A 17,549-nucleotide genomic window follows, 5' to 3' on the forward strand; every position below is an offset into this window, starting at 1 on the left:
AGGCAAAAGCTGTCTCCTCATCTGAAGAAGAATCTGACAGCAGTTCTGATGACCCTGAAGACATTGGAAGGGAACTTGCTATGCTTGTCAAGAAGTTCCAAAAATTCACCAAGAAGAAAGGCTTCAGAAAGTCTTCCTGATCAAGTTCAAGGAATGATGAAGCTCCTGCTCATGACTACAAGAAGAAAACATGTCATAAGTGCAAGAAACTTGGCCACTTCATCTCTGAGTGTCCACAGTGGGACAATGAGAACAAAAAGAAGAAGAAGAGCAAGGAATATGACTCTGACGACAAGAAGAAGAAGAAGAAATACTCAAAGTCTTCTTCCAAGTCTTCCTCAAAGTCTTCATCACACAAGAAGAGCTCATTTGGCAAGGCACGTGCGTTTGTTGGCAAGGAAATAGATTCAGAGGAGGAGTCTGCTTCAGAGGAGGCGGAGGTGGAGTCTGAGGAGGAATCAGACTCAGGCGTCGCAAGTCTGGCTACAACATACGTTGCCAAGTCCATCTTCAACACTGAAGACAATGACTTCATCACCGACACCGATGCAAATGACAAGGACTACTCCGCCTCTACCTACTGCTTCATGGCACGCGGTGCCAAGATAAACACACGCACTACTCACTATCAAACATCTAGTGACGATGACTCTGATTGTGGTTCAAAACCTAGCTACAAAACACTTGCTAAAATTGCAACTGAACAACAGAAAGCTATGGAACATATTCAAAAACTGTTAGACAGAAGCGATGATCTGTTGGGTGCTGAAATGACTCGATCTGAATCCTTAATTGAAGACATAAAAAATCTTCACGTTAAGTATCAGGAACTTGGAAGTCGTCATGAAACTCTCTCAACAACTCATGAAAAGCTTTCCTATGATTATCTTCAAAGGAAGCAAGATCTTGAGAAATTGAGAGCGGTTCATGAAGATCTTCAAACGGAAAACGAGTCACTTCGCGCCAAACAGATCAGTCCCGCTCAGGAAGGATTTGAACCACCATGTCTTAAATGCATTGAGCGTGATAATGCTACTTCTGTTGCTGAATGTTCTACTGCTACTGCTGTTGCAATATCTTCAACTGTTGATGCGGTAACTAACCCCTCTGTTGAGGATACCACCGCTATTGCTGATGAGAATGCTAGGTTGAAGACATTTCTTGAAACAGGGATGTACAAAAGCCTTAAAGGGCATCAGACGCTATGTGATGTCCTGAAAAAGCAGATTCTGAACCGAAACCCTAGGAAAGAGGGTGTAGGGTTCGTAAGGAAAATGAATGCAGATGGCTCTTACTGGAAACCTGAGCAGTACCCCAAAACCATGTGGGTTGCTGCAAAGGAACCTTCAGCAGATCCATCCAATCTAACTGGCTTCACTTGTGCTAACCCCATTATCATTGATGAATCCTTTGATGCAAACTATGTACTGTTTAAGAATCAGAATGGTGAAGTGTTTGCCAGGTACATTGGTACTAACTGCAGGAATGGACCGCCTATGAAGAAGATCTGGGTTCTGAAAAGGTGTCTGGAAAATCTTCCTGTGAATGTCTTCATGACACCTCACTTGAAGAAGACAAACCTCAGACCAAAGGCTTCATACGGTCCAAAGGCTTCATACAAACAGAGGACTCACCTAAGTCACACTAACGCAAATGTTTTGCAGGGAAACCATACTCAGGCATATGAATATGAGAGCGGTTCATCAAACCGCCATGTTCATAAGACCAAGAACTATTCTGCTTATTCTTATGAGTACTATTGTCCACCTGCAAGACTGTTTCTAAGGCTTCAAAGCCAAAATTCTCAGATGCTGCACTTAAACTTATTGCTTCTAAGCCACCCTTGAATATGTGGGTGGTTAAGAAGGCTTAACTCTCTTTTGCAGGGAAAGGTCTCCAGCAGAAAACCAAAATCGTCTGACGCTATTGCTGGAGACCTTAAACATCTTGTAGGGCGCAAGATCAAATGCCCAAATGGTCTTACTATGTACTTCGTACCTGAATCGCTTGCTACTCTCCCTATTAGTCCTAACATGGATCTAAGCTTTCATAACCCACTGGTTCATCAAATGTTTTTGCTTCACAATGCTCTTGGTGAAGCCTATCCCCCTAACTGCACTGTAGGGTACGACACCAACGTCTTCAGAATGGATTATTGATAGTGGGTGTACAAATCACATGACTGGCAAAAGAAGTCTTCTTATGGACTCAACCTTACGTCCATCTGACAAGAGCCACATCACATTTGCTGACACTGGTAAAAGTAAGGTATTGGGTCTAGGTAGAATTGCAATCTCAAGGGATCAACACATGGATAAAGTCATGCTTGTTGAATCCCTTGGCTTCAACTTAATGTCTGTCTCAATGCTTTGCGATTTGAACATGATCGTAATGTTTGGAAAATATCGTTGCCTTGTACTAATGGAATCTGACAAGTCTCTAGTGTTTGAAGGGTATCGAAAAGATGATTTGTATGTGGTAGATTTCTCAGCAGGGCCACAGCTTGCAGTATGTCTTCTAGCAAAGGCTTCAGAATGCTGGCTCTAGCATCGAATGCTTGGACATGCTGGCATGAGGAACCTCCACACCCTTTTCGAAGAAGAAGCATGTCATAGGCATCGAGGGCGTCAAGTTCAAGAAAGACCACTTATGCGGTGCCTGTGAAGCAGGGAAGATGACGAGGGCCAAACATCCCTCGAAGACAATCATGATTAGTACTCAACCCTTCGAACTGCTTCACATGGATCTTTTCGGTCCCACTCATTACTCAACTCTAACTACTACTGCTTGCCTCTATGGCTTCGTTATTGTTGATGATTATTCTAGATATACTTGGGTGCACATAATCCTTTACAAGACTGAAGTGCAGGATGTCTTCAGACGCTTCGCCAATCGAGCTATGAACAATTTTGGCGCCAAGATAAAGCACATCAGAAGTGACAATGGCACTAAATTCAAGAACACTGGCCTTGATACATATCTTGATACCTTGAGCATCACACATGAATTCTCTGCCCCGTACACGCCAGAGCAGAATGGCGTCGTCGAACTCAAGAATAGAACACTAATTGAGATGGCCAGAACGATGCTAGATGAATACAAGACCCCAAGAAAATTCTGGCCCGAAGCCATTGATACTGTGTGCCATACAATCAATCGTGTTTATCTTCACAAGCTACTGAACAAGACATCTTATGAGCTCCTTACTGGTAAGAAGCCAAATGTCGGTTACTTCAGAGTATTTAGCGCAAGGTGCTGGATCAAGGACCCACATCACACCTCAAAATTTGCACCAAAAGCCCATGAGGGTTTTATGCTTGGATATGGAAAGGATTCGCACTCCTACAGAGTCTTCAGTCTCTTTCATTACAAAGTGATTGAAACAGTGGATGTGCGGTTCGATGAGACCAACGGCTCACAAAGAGAGCAGCTGCCAAGTGTGCTAGATGAAGTTCCATCCAGTGAATCAATCAAGCTAATGGGAACTGGAGAAATTATACCTTCTGAAGCTCATCCTGAAGAAGAACTTATCATTTCAGCACCTGATCAACATGAAGACAATGCTCAGCCTGAAGACATTCCTTCAAACAATGACAATGAACAGCAAGAGCAAAGTCTTCGCCCTGTACATCCTCACGTTGCCAATGAAGTGCAGATTGAAAGAATAATTGATAGCATAAATGCACCTGGTCCACTCACTCGTTCAAGGGCAACTCAGCTAGCAAATTTCTGTGGGCACTTCGCGTTCGTCTCAATATCAGAACCCAAGAAAGTTGAAGAAGCCTTCATGGAACCTGAATGGATTCAAGCTATGCAAGAAGAGCTTCAACAGTTTGAGCTGAATAATGTATGGGAACTGGTTAAGCGTCCTGATCCACGGAAGCACAACATAATAGGCACCAAATGGATATACCGCAACAAGCAAGATGAGCATGGTCAAGTTGTCAGAAACAAAGCTCGTCTCGTTGCTCAAGGATATACTCAAGTGGAAGGCATTGACTTCGATGAAACATTTGCTCCTGTGGCTAGACTTGAAGCCATACGCATACTGCTAGCCTATGCAAATCATCATAACATACTTCTATATCAAATGGATGTGAAGAGTGCCTTTCTCAATGGCAAGATTGAAGAAGAAGTGTATGTTGCACAACCACCTGGCTTTGAAAATTTAAAACATCCTGACATGGTATACAAGCTCAACAAGGCACTGTATGGCCTCAAACAAGCCCCTCGGGCCTGGTATGACACACTCAAATGCTTCCTGAAGAGCAAAGGCTTCATACCTGGTTCCCTAGATCCCACTCTTTTCACGAAGACATATGATGGTGAACTGTTTGTGTGCCAAATATATGTGGATGACATTATCTTCGGCTGCACCAATCAGAAGTACAGTGAAGAGTTTGGATATATGATGCAAGAGCAATATCAGATGTCCATGATGGGGGAGCTGAAGTTCTTCCTTGGTCTTCAAATACGGCAACAACGCAATGACATCTTCATATCTCAAGAGAAGTATCTCAAAGATTGCCTGAAGAAGTTCGGTATGCAAGACTGCAAAGGCTTCACAACACCAATGCCAGCCAAACATCATCTGGGTCCTGACGACAATGGTAAAGAGTTCGATCAAAAGGTATAACGCTCCATAATTGGTTCTTTACTTTATCTATGTGCATCTAAGCCAGATATTATGCTTAGTGTTTGCATGTGTGCTCGATTTCAAGCGGCACCAAAGGAGTCGCATCACTTAGCTGTGAAGCGAATTCTTCGATATTTGGCTCACACCCCAACTCTAGGATTATGGTATCCAAAGGGCTCAGAGTTTGATCTGGTTGGATTCTCGGATGCTGATTATGCCGGTGACAAAGTTGATCGCAAGTCTACATCAGGCACATGTCACTTTCTGGGACGATCACTTGTATGTTGGTCTTCAAAGAAGCAGAACTGTGTATCTCTCTCCACTGCTGAATCTGAATACATTCCTGCTGGATCTTGCTGCGCTCAGCTTCTGTGGATGAAGCAAACACTCAAGGACTATGGCATCCATCTGAAGCAAGTGCCACTCTACTGCGACAACGAAAGCGCCATCAAGATTGCTAACAACCCAGTTCAGCACTCGAAGACAAAGCACATTGAAATTCGTCATCTCTTTCTCAGAGATCATGTTGTGAAGGAAGACATTGATATCATACACGTCAACACTGAAGAGCAATTGGCAGATATCTTCACCAAGCCCTTGGATGAGAAGAGGTTTTGCAAGTTACGGTGTGAGCTAAATATCCTGGAATCCTCAAATGTCCTGTGATCAGGCACACATCCTAACCCTTATGCATATTGATGACTTAGATGTGCAACACACGAAGTGAAGTATATCTTCAATCAATGAAGACATACATTCTAAGTGTGAATACATTAATGTGGAATTTGACTTCGGAGCGCCACGATAATTGTGCGCCGTGTCTGGGTCTAATACTTCCTATACGGTGGGTAACGTCACCACCAAACATTCTATTTTGAAGTGTTTCACTCATGGCGTTACCTTGCAGTGTCTTCACATTTGGTTTGGCTTCGAACTCAACATATTTTCATGATTATCTTCACTATGTTGATTATAGATATATACATATATATATATGCTAGTGTTCTGTCCTCTACAGCATTCACTTATAGCTATGTCTTCGTGTTGAATCTTTTGAACTAAGTGAATATGATCGGACCCCAACTTCTTTATGCTTTCTATCTCAAACTCTATCTCTCCAAGTCATATGCATTCTATTGAAACTGTCGAATGTCTTCACTGTGTCCTTGTCAGCAGAAGATACAGAGACAACCATTAAGTCCGTTTTCAATGCTCATTCCTCCACATGAAATCCGGAGAAGTAGGAACGACCACCCGACAATCCAGGCGTGCGTGGGACGTGGAACAAACCCCAAAATTCCGCATACAAGCCACGTGTTCCTCAGATGCGAATCGCCAGGGGCACCTGTGTAATAGCACAGTGCCGCCCCTGTGCCTATAAATACACACTCACAGCGGTAATTATCTCTTCTTCCACCCTCGCACGAACCCTAGCGCCACCGCTAGCTCTCGACGACGCCGGCGACGAAGCGCTTCGCTGCCGTAACCTCTCCGACGCCGTCTTCACGCCGACCACGGACATCGTCCTCTCCGCCGTCGCCGTAGGTCTCCTCCGTCGCCAAGTTAGGGCACGGACGAGTGAACTGCTCGGCCTCATCTCCCACTCCGTCTAGCAGTTCTCAGTGTGGTAAATAAAACTCCCTTTTTACAGCACCATTGATCCTATTGATCTGTCACTTTCTACCACAAACAGTTTCTGTTCACACAAGCTAGATCTCTCTCATACTGCATCTCATAACATGCCTAGTATATTCACTTGTGCTTCACAAAGTAGTTAGATTCCTCACTTGTACTGATCTGTGGATTTGTACAAATCTGGAACCAACTTCTTATCTATGAGTGAATGTCTTCGCACGATGAGGTCAATGTCTTCTAAACCGATTTATCTTCAAAATCTTCTGAGAATGCATATGACATCTTCCCCTTCCCTCGCACCTTAATGTTGTCACAGGTACATGTACGCGGGAGAATCCTTTGGTTCTCATAGTCTGCATTCATTTGCAGAATTCTTAAAGCATCACATAAATTCTCCTGAAGCCAGTTCCTGTTGGTCCAGCAAGAGAAAGCCTTTGAAGCCTTTGAACATCTTGAAGCCTTTCAAGTTAAAGTTTGAATCTGATGCACCAAGGCAAGAAGCAGTTTCGATTGTCTTCCCAACAAGAATGACTGGCTCGAAGCCAAAGAGTTGGTCAACAGCTTCAGAGCTCAAGAAGACAAGAACTGCTGAGGCTGAAGCCAGGAAGAGGAAGCACTCTGAAGCCTCTCCTACTGACCCCACCAAGAAAAAGAGAAATACCAAGAAATCTCGGGCTACTCCCACAGAGCCCTTGATAGTTGAACCCATCTCTATGGTTCATCCTGACGCAGAACGTCAACTGACAGTTCATGAGCCTGCTTCTACAGAGGCTCCTGAAGCTGAAGACATTCCAGCAGCTGATCCCATCGCTGCTGAAGACATTGGTCATCATGACAATGTAGAAGATGATGCAGTCCTTCCTCAGTTTGAAAACAGTGAACTCATCAGCATTGGTCGTCCACCGACGCCAATTGCACAGGATGCCTCATGGGCGGATCGCCCACAAGAGGAAGAAGACTATGAGGCCCAGCCCACTCCAACTCCACATGCGTCGTTTGCGTTCCGCAGGCTTCACAAAGGTCCAAGGCCTCAAGTCTCTGCTGAAGACATTCCGGCTGCAACAGCCGCAGAAGAAGAAGTACCACAAGATCCCACTCTCTTGTTCCACCAAGAAGCAGTTCTCCAGGAGAATGTGCCTGTGACCGACCCTCCAGCTAGTCAAGAGGAGGATGAAAATCTTGAGGCTGCCACAACCACAAATGAAGCTAATGTGGAGCCCTCCCCAGCAAAAGCTTCAGAAGACAGCGAAGCCACTGATCCTGCCACTTCTGTTTCTGAGTCTGCTGCCGGTCCCCAATTCAACTATCATGTTGAGCACAGGCCTTAGGTCCAGAAGCCAATCCCAAGACTCCCAAGGTTTCCAGGTCCTGCATCAGCACCTGGCTCCTTCAACATCAATGGCTTCAGGGCAGACAACACGTTCTTCGATAGCTCCAGGAACCCCTACTCAAGGGAAAGGATATCATCTGATCGGTTCTGGAGCTATCCTCAGCGAAGCTATTACTCTTGCATTCTTTACAACCAAGGTCGCATCTTCCCACACAAGCGCCTTGACGTTGAAGCTATAGCTGGTCTGCCCTGTCTAGAAGAAGCGTTGGATTGCTTCAAGCAAGTGGGTCTGCTGTAGTTTGTCACTAATGAAGAGCATTGGAATGAAGAGCTACTGCTACAATTCTATGCCACACTTCACATCAAAGGGTATAGCAGAGATCCGAAGACTTGGGTCCTGGAGTGGATGACTGGCAACGTTCATCACGAAGCCAATGCATTTGACATCATTGAGCTCACTGGCTTGCCCACTCCTGGCGATCTCTTCGAGCAAGGCTGTCAGCTGCATACTGAAGCTATTGAGAGCATCTTTCAGCGGCCAGAACCCAATATGAGTCAAATGCTCAGCATGATGAAGCCAATGCCCCCAGATGCTGCGTATCCCACAGAGTTCTTCGTTGAAGACCTTGAGTACCTGCCCAGAACCATCTATCACATCATCAGGCGGACTCTCTGGCCTATCAAAGGGCACTCTCCAAATGCCAAGCTTCAGGGTGCAATGAAGACTTTGGTCTTCTATATACTTCATGGCAAATGCTTCAATGCACGGGACTTCTTCATACGCCAACTTGCTGCATCAGGCATGGATCTGTTTGGTTTGAAGTTCTACGCCCCTTGGGTCATGCGGCTGATCAAGCTACACTCCGCCATCAAGTATCAGCCCTCAGCCCGCAACCATCGGATCTTCTTGCCTGACGTGGACATGTCAACTGAAGCCATATATTCTGAGCCTGCCAAGCAACCTCTAAGTCTTCAAAATGCAGAACATCAGAGTTTTACTCAGAACGATGAAGGCGTTGAAGCAGTTTCTCGGGTGTATCCTTTGGCTGGCACTACACGTGCACCACACCCTGCTTCAACTGAAGCCACTGACAGTGCCACTGCTCCAAGACCCAAGAAGCGCACTCGTGTTCTCAACAACCGAGAGCTTCTTGTGGCTCTACATCAGAAACAAGATAGGCATCATGACTGGCTGAAGCGTCAGATGAAAAGCCTTTTGGTGGATGTCAATCGCACTCGAAATCTTGCCACCAAGAATGCGTTCGTTGCCCATGAAACCTGTCGTTGCACATGGAAAGGGCTAACGATGATGCTTTATGAAGCTGAACTTCAAGAGGATGGCTTCAATGAGAGATTCAAGTTTGACTCCACACCTCCTCGAAGGGCTGTGCTGCTAGGAACTCCATCCCTTGAAGACTCTGAGTTCTCTTCCTCTGCTGCCACAGTAACTGCCAGAATTATTGAGGAAGAAGACGATGCTACTTCACCGCCATATCCTTCAGCACCTCCAAGCTCTTCTGCACCGCCAAACAACACCAACAACCCTGCTACTTCATCTACTCCTCATGGGAACGAGTAGAGGCTCTATGTATTCAAACCTTTTTGGTCATTACTGACAAAAGGGGGAGAAGCATATGAGATTGATAGTCTTCAAGCGGGTTCATATGGGCGTTGTGCTTACAACTCTCGTTTTTGCTACATTTGGTTCTTATGAGTTGTAACACTTAAACCAGATGGTCGTCTGCTACTTGTTGGCCACCTTGTTTTGCGAAGATAAATTCCGCATGTGCGACGATATTCCGCACTTAGCTCATTCTGCAGACGTCCATTTTCTATTATGCATGTCATTATCTTCATATACTTTCACATGCATAGTGGATTGTCATCATAAGCTGAAGTGGATCTCCACAAGTACAACCTGCCATGTGCATTTGCATTCCAAAAGCAAACTAACTTATATGCACATCTTCAGGGGGAGCCCTTGCAACTTATGAAGACAATTCCTTATCCTTTACAAATTCACAGATTATATTCCCCGTTGAAAACTTCAACTAGTTTGTCATCAATCACCAAAAAGGGGGAGATTGTAAGTGCATCTAGTGCCACCCCTAGTTGGTTTTGGAGTATTGACGACAAACCTAGTTGAGGGACTAATGTGTTTGTGAGAATTACAGGATAACACAGGTAGAAGTCCCTCATTGATTCGGTTTTACTACCAGAGATGACCCCTAAAATGTATGAAGACATTGAAGTCAAAGGTGGTATATGAAGATATTCTCATTGAAGACTATGACAAGAGAAGACACGATATGAAGCCTATGGAGCTCGAAGACTTAGATCTTTCGTAGGTCTTTTTCTTTTGTGTTGAGTCATAGGAACCACCGTACTGTTAAGTGGGGTCTAAGAGAACCAGTCAGAATGACTGAAGTGATGCCTAAACCAAAAACATATGTCTTCGAGTGAAGACAATGAGAGCGAATCTTGTCCAGAGTCGGACAAGTCAGCTTTGCTTGTAGCCCAAGTAAAGTTGCCGTGTGAGTTTGAAATATGACCGTTGAGACACGTGTCAGTTCCTTAGTGACCCAGGGTCATTTCGGACAAATCAGGTCGGGTTGCCAAGTGGCTATAAATAGCCCACCCCCTACAACCATAAACGGTTGGCTGCTCAGATTGAAAGTACGGCTTTTGTCGTTTGAGAGCAACCCACCTCGAAGCCATTGAGAGAGAATTCCTTGTAAGGATAAAGCCCTAACCACCCAGAGCCAGAGAGAAATGGGCATCACTTAAGTCTTCTTGTTTGTGTGATCTGAAGACTTATTACACTTGAGGACTGTGCATCCTCCAGCCGGTTAGGCGTCGCGTTCTGAGCATCCAAGAGACATTGTGGATTGCCGGTGAACGAAGTCTGTGAAGGTTTGGGAGTCTACCTTGAAGACTTACCAGAGTGATTGGGCGAGGTCTATGTGACCTTAGCTCAAGGAGAATACGGTGAGGACTGGGTGTCCTGAGCTGCGTGTTCAGGACTGGGTGTCCGGGACTGTGTGTCCTAAGGTTTAAATACCTAGCCGCTCCAACCAGACGTACAGTTGTCACAGCAACTGGAACTGGTCCAACACATCATTGTCTTCAACGAGTCACTGGTTTCATCTTCACTTCCTTTTACTTACTGATTACTCATTGTGAAGTCATTGCATGTCTGTTCTATCTTTTGTCTTCACAACGTGAGTGTATGATCTGTTTGGCTTCATAATATCTTCCTACCTGATCCTTATTACACTGCAGCTATTTGTCACTGTGCTTTCACTCTGTTGATACTTGACCATGGCTTGCCTAGTGTAGTCTACCTTCCGCTGCATAGTAATAGGCATATCTCTGCTGTTTGTCTTCATAACTTCCACGTTTTGAAGACTTTCATAAAAATCGCCTATTCACCCCCCCTCTAGTCGATATAACGCACTTTCACTTCTTCTATTGCCAATCGGCCATCTTTCACTGATTTCTTCTTACTCTTCCTTTTGTTGTGAACACCACATCACAAATACTAGTGAAATTACATACAACAGTAACTGATAGAGAGGTTTGAGTGCCTTCTTTTTAACTCCATTGATTGGACAGGGCCAATTACACATTTTGAATCTTATTCTCGTTGCCCATGCGAGTCTTCTTCACTGGTGGTTTCCACTCTTGGACCTACATGTCAGTGGCTCTATCTCTCCTTGATAAGCAGCCCTAAACCTCTCCGATGAGAAAAGGTAAATAGTTAGGGTGTGTGTGGATAATGAGATAGACTTTCTCATGCTTTGTCTGTGAATTCATTGATTGCCAACAAAGCACAGTGAGGTCTCCAGCACCTCCATTCACCAAAAGTGTTTCCAGCACCAAGCATGCCTCCCCAAATGGATAATTGGAGGATACGGATGGTGTATATATTTTTAAGAGTGTCGAGAAACTTCTTACCATCAGCAAGTTTCATGGCATTGCACCCCCACCATTCAATATGCAAGACAGTAAAGATCTAGAGCCACTAGAGATAGCCATCAACAAATTCTGGAAGACAGTTCCAAATTTCTTGAGGTTCAGGAGTTCAGTAGCTAAAGAAACTCATGAACACAGGTTGGCGTTCCTTTTTTCTACTCCCTCCGTTCCTAAATATAAGTCTTTTTTAGAGATTCCAACATTGACTACATACGGAGCAAAATGAGTGAATCTTGTATCCTAAATATTTGTCTTTCTAGTTTCTAAATATTTGTCTTTCTAGAGATTTCAACAACTGACTACATACGGAGCAAAATGAGTGAATCTATACTCTAAAATATATCTATATACCATTTGAAATCCGTAAAAGACAAATATTTAGGAACGGATGGAGTAGAACAAAGCTTTGCCTAGATTCTGTACAACAGAGGCAGCTTTCAAGGATACAAGATGATTCACATTGAGTGGCTGTGACTTCTTCAGAGGAAAAGAAAAGAGCTCACTAGTCCAGCTCGGCAAACATAATGTTGGACAGAGCTTCCAAATACCTACTGTACTATTCTGTCCAATCAAGGATGTAAAAAAAATCAGCCCAGCAAAAGTATGCAAGCAAACATGCCCCGTGACACATCACTTTCAGTAGAGGGAAATAGCTCAGCTCGTCGGATTTATGCAACTGAATCACATCGCCGAGTCAAGATAAAGAGAATACAAAAATCCATGCACTGATTTGCTTGATAACATTTCAAATGTTTCTCAGGATCATAGATCCAAAGATTACAGGCTGCCTGCATGAGAAACGAAATGAGACTACAAAATCAAAGCTTCGGTTGCCTGCCTTGGCGTACCAGTCGAGCATCAGGGTGTCAGGGTGGGGGCCGCGGGCGGACGCGGGCGCCGCGCGGAAGAGCGCCTCCGCGCGCGGGAGGTCGCCGGACCTCGGGTGGAGGTCGACCGTGGCGGCGTAGGCGACGGCGTCCCGGCGCGGCCTTTCGTCGAGCGCCGCGCGGGCCTGGTCATCGGCAGTGCGGAGGTCGCGGCGGGCGGGGGCTCGTGGATACTGGTCGGCACGGTTCGCCAGGGCGCCATGGAGGCGGGAAAAGACGGTGTGGAGCGGGGGACGGGGGAGAAGCCGCCGGCGCCGGCGAGGAAAGGCGCGGGACATGCTCGGCTCCGCCGTCTGACGGGAGAAAAGTAAGTGAGAGTGGCAACGGCTCGATTTTCTGCTCAGAATCAACATGTTCGTGCAACAGAGTAAATCAAAATAAATACTACCTCTGTTCATAAATATAAGACGTTTTGGCAGTATAGATTGAACTTCCAAAAGGTCATATATTTAGGAATGGAGGGAGTAGTAAATAAATTTAAAAGATTCTGAAAAGAAAAATTGTAGATGTTCATATTAGTGTAGCAAGCGTGCTTGACAATTTTCGTGTCGTATGGGATACCAGTGCTTCGACGGTGAAAAAACAAAATCAAGTGTAACATTTGAGATTTGACTTTTTTTTCTTGCACAGGATCAAAATGCTTAAGTCTTTCCTCTGGAAATTTGCATGTACCATTCAGACGTGACAACACACACATCTATTTTTTTTTTCAAAAAAAATTGACATTGGTAAAATCCATTTTTGGCACGAAGGAGCATGTGCTCCCTAGAGCCAAAATGGATTTCCGCACTGAACACTTGCTACCTAAAACGTCTTATATTTGTTTGCTTTTGTGGTGGTGTGATAGAACACATTCCAAGCCTTTATGCAGCTGCTCCTTCACAAGTTTTCCTGAATGAAACCAAATATATCAGGAAAGAAAATTCAACAAATAAATTAAAAAAAATACTGCATATAATGCGGCTTTAGAACCTAGCAAGGATTTCAGAACACTGGCCGTGTGAAATCACCAAGAGCAATGTCTCGGTGTAACAATTTTCAGAATTGCATGTTCAGTAGAACAAAGCTTTGCCTGGATTCTGTACAAGGGAGCTTTCAAGGATACAAGATGATTCACATTGAGTGGTTACAGATGTAGTGCTATTTTGTCCAATCAAGGATGTAAAATAAATCAGCTCAGCAAATGAATCAGCAAACATGCCCCGTAAACATCACTTCCGGTAGAGGAAAATGGCTCAGCTCGTCAGATTTATGCAACTGAATCACGTCGTCGAGTCAAGATAAAGAGAATAGTAAATCCACGCACTGATTTGCTTGATAACATTTCAAATGTTTCTCAGGATCATAGATCCAAAGATTACAGACTGCCCGCATGAGAAACGAGACTACATAATCAAGCTTCGATTGCCTGCCTGAAGCTTCAACAGCAGAAAACATTGCAGCATTCAGATGGAGCTTCAAAATTCAGAGTATAGTTGCGGCCGCTGAGTCGCCATGGCGATGGGCAGCACCCCGACCGCCAACCACCGTCGCATGAGAGCAGCACCACGGCCGCTGAACCTCCATCGCACGGGGGTAGCGTCGCGGCTACCAAGTTGCTGTCACATCGGGGGCAGCTGCTGCTGGCCCCGAGTTGCCCATGCTAAGATAAGGGGGTATGTGTAAAACAGTGCTTAAGTGACTTGTTGGTAATTCCACTATTGATCTCTGCCATCCAGTATATCGATCTAATGGGCCACGGTGGAAGCTTTCAGATTTGCGCTGAATGTTAGTTTTCACTGGATACGTCGCCCTTCTTGAATTGCCAAAGCTATTTGCCTGCAAATATAAACACTTGCATTCCTTAGGAAGATTAAAAATAAGATTCAATCAATGGAGTAAAAAGATGGCGATTTATTACCTTCATTCACAGGCCCTGCGATGGCTTGTAATGTTGCCACACTTGTGGTGGGTAGCCTTTGTTGGTGGTGTACAGTGAGAAGCAGCAACAACTTCTTCTACTGCCAATGGACCATCTTTCACTATTTTACATACAACAGTAACAATTTCTGGAAGACAGTCATGAACACAGGTTGGCGTTCCTCTTTTCCGCGAGGAAAGTAGAATATGGTATTTTATCAAATTCACTTTCACCGGAGGGACAAGCGCGTCGTCCAGCATCTCATATATTACCTCTGTTCCTAAATATAAGTCGTTGGGGCAGTACAACGACTTATATTTGGGAATGGAGGGAGTATTCTGTACTGTGTGTCAAAGCATTGTGTGCGGGATGAAATAGGCTTGTTCATCAAAGAGATCAATTACCCTAAAAAATCAAAGAGATCAATCAGCTGATGCAAGCTTGCAACTGCATCGACCAGCTCACACTGTTACAATCCTACTTCATCATCTAGGGGACAGGCGTGTTGTCTAGCATCTCGTATATCGCTTCCCGCTGCGGATGCATCTTATCCTTGAGAAGAGAGTGCGGGTCCTTTGCATCCAACATTATCTGGATAACCCCGGGTGTCCTCCACACCTGGCTCCCCTTCATGGCCTTATACGCACCTACCATGTAGTAGCCTCCCAAACCTGAACCAGAGGGACCGTCAGACTTTGGAAGAGCTCCCCCCACCACTGTTCCCAACTTGGACGCTTAGGCGGCAATGCACCCTGGAGGCATGGCCTTCATCGACGAGACCGGCGATGAAGATGGTCGAGCTGGGCTTGTATCCATGTTGCAACATCTGAGCAAAGGCCTGCAGTGCGTAGGAGGCACAGCCATGGTTGGCGAAGGCCCGCATCATCAATGTCCATGTGATGGGATCCTTCTCATGTAACATGTTGAAAACTTGCCAGGCAGAGTGCAGGTCACCGCTCCTTGAATACCTGGTGAGCAGAGCGTTTCCTAAGGAGGTGTCTGACAGGAGACCTCGTGTGGTAGCCAAGCCATGGATTTGCCCAACTTCAACTGTGCTCTCGGATGTAAGCAAGACACTGATCAATGTAAATCTGTCAGGGGATACTGCTGACCCGAGCATGAGAAGAAATAAACGCATGACCTCGCTCTTGTGCTTGTTATTGGCATAGCCATGGATTATGGCATTCCAGCTCACCAGGTCCTTTGCGGGCATAGAATGGAACAATCTCTGAGCCTTGTACATCTGGCCAGCGTTGGCATAAGCAGTGATCATCGCATTCCATGCCGTGGCGTCCCTGTTTTCCGGCATTCTGTCAAAGAACTCTCGTGCCATCGAAACACGGCCGTTCTGCGCTAAGCCTGTGACCATCGTTGTCCAAGAAACAGCATTCCTATCTGGCATCCTCTCGAATAGCCGAACCGCCTCGTCCACGTTCCCAGCACGGAAGAAACCAGAGATCATTATGTTCCAGGAATACACGTTCCTCTGAGGCATCCTGTCGAACAGCTCCATGGCTTCCTGAAAGTGGCCATGGTCGGCATAGGCCCTAACCATGACCGTCCATGTGACCACGTTCCTCTCCGGCATCTGGTCGAACAGCTCCCTCGCCTCCCTCAGCATCCCGCTGCGCACGTACCCCTGTAACATCGCCGTCCATGAGACGAAGTCGCGGGCCGGCATCGCGTCGAACAGCCTGCGCGCCTCCCTCATCATCCCGCTGCGCACGTACCCCTGCAACATCGCCGTCCACGAGACGACGTCGCGGGCCGGCATCACCTCAAACAGACGGCGCGCCTCGTCGACGCGCCCGGCGCGGCAGTACCCTGAGACCATGCGGGTCCACGCGCCGACGCTCTTGACCGCCATTCCGTCGAACAGCCTGCGGGCGTGGTCGACGCGGCCGGCCTTGTAGTACCCGTCAAGCATCACGGTGTCGAGACGGAGGCCGCGGGCGGCCGTGGGCGCCGCGCGGAAGAGCGCCTCCGCGCGCGGGAGGTCTCCGCAGCTCAGGTGGAGTTCGATCAGGTTGGCGTAGGCGACGGCGTCCTCGTGCGGCGTTTCGTCGAACACCGCGCGGGCAGAGCGGCGGCCGCGGTGGGCGGGAAGGGCTGTGTACGGGCTGGGGTGGTTTGCCAGGGCGCCGTGGAGGCGGAGGAATGTGGTCTGGAGGAGCGGCGGCCGGCGCCGCCGGCGAAGCGGCTGGAAGACGCGACCGAGGATCATGCTGTAAGGCGAACCTCTAATGGCGACGGTTTGTTTTGCAGATGACACCGGAATTTTATGCACGTTTAGAAAAATGGCCAACGCTCAGCGCCGGTCGACCGGCAGGAGCGTCGGATCGGTTCCCTCGTGGGCCGTTAGATGGTCTCGCACCCAGCTGTTGGATCAGCATCACTCCCTCATCCACTCTTCTCCTCCTCTCGCGTGCCTCGCACCGCGAAGCCCTTCCCATGCTGTGCTTGTGCGCCCTCGTCCGGCTGTGTTGGTGCAGCATGTTCCTTGGCTCGCCACACTCGCAGTAGCCACAGCCAGCTTGAAGCATGTCGCTTGGCTGTTGCATCTTGTCGTCTCACCGGTTGTAGCATCACGTGTCGGAATGGTCTGATTGCAGCATTGATGGATCTTGGTTTTAGCACCTCGCGTCGCTGATTGAAGCATCGTACGTTGTCAGTTGTAGCATCGGTGTCCGCATGGCCAACACACATATTGAACTAGCCGACGCCTTTTGAACTAGGGAATTCTTCTTTTTGGAGCAGTCAAAAATCTTAAGGGTGATGTCTTTGGGTCGCAAACCATGGAGCCAGGAGAACTCTTATAAAAAGGCGGTCGCGCCATTACCAATGGATACGGGCGTGGCACCAACAAAAAGATCCTTGTCCCGCTCGTTGCAGGGTGATCCAAGCCCAATCCATGGTTTTGTTGGCTCAGTCGAAGCAAACCAAAGCCATTGCAGCATAAGGGCGAAAGCAAACTTCTCAAGATTGAGGATACCGAGGCCACCGAGAAGTTTAGGATTACACACTCATTCCCAATTCATGTTACATTTGCCTCTTGACACCTTGTCACAACCAACCCAAAGGTAGGCACAACAGAGCTTGTCAATATATTCCCAGATCTCGGCAGGAAACTCAAGCAGCGTCATGTGATTGATGGGGATTGTAGTGAGGACCGCTTCGACCAAAATA

General features: G+C 46.6%; 1 protein-coding gene across 1 annotated transcript; it reads right to left on the minus strand.

Moving 5' to 3' along the window:
* Positions 1 to 13,539: 13,539 nt before the first annotated feature.
* On the minus strand, positions 13,540 to 16,634 carry LOC123087561 (pentatricopeptide repeat-containing protein At2g35030, mitochondrial). The gene is made up of 2 exons (XM_044509601.1): positions 14,364 to 16,634; positions 13,540 to 14,281 (listed from the first exon to the last, which is right to left on the minus strand). The coding sequence occupies exon 1, from the start codon at positions 16,585 to 16,587 to the stop codon at positions 15,052 to 15,054; it is 1,536 nt and encodes a 511-aa protein (XP_044365536.1). The 5' UTR covers positions 16,588 to 16,634; the 3' UTR covers positions 13,540 to 14,281; positions 14,364 to 15,051.
* Positions 16,635 to 17,549: the final 915 nt, after the last annotated feature.

The sequence above is a fragment of the Triticum aestivum genome, chromosome 4A (assembly GCF_018294505.1).
Source record: "Triticum aestivum cultivar Chinese Spring chromosome 4A, IWGSC CS RefSeq v2.1, whole genome shotgun sequence".
Classification (NCBI taxonomy): Eukaryota; Viridiplantae; Streptophyta; class Magnoliopsida; order Poales; family Poaceae; genus Triticum; species Triticum aestivum.

What these genes read in the sequence shown, in the direction of transcription:
- LOC123087561 (XM_044509601.1), bottom strand. Translation starts at nt 16,587, where the DNA reads ATGATCCTCGGTCGCGTCTTCCAGCCGCTTCGCCGGCGGCGCCGGCCG.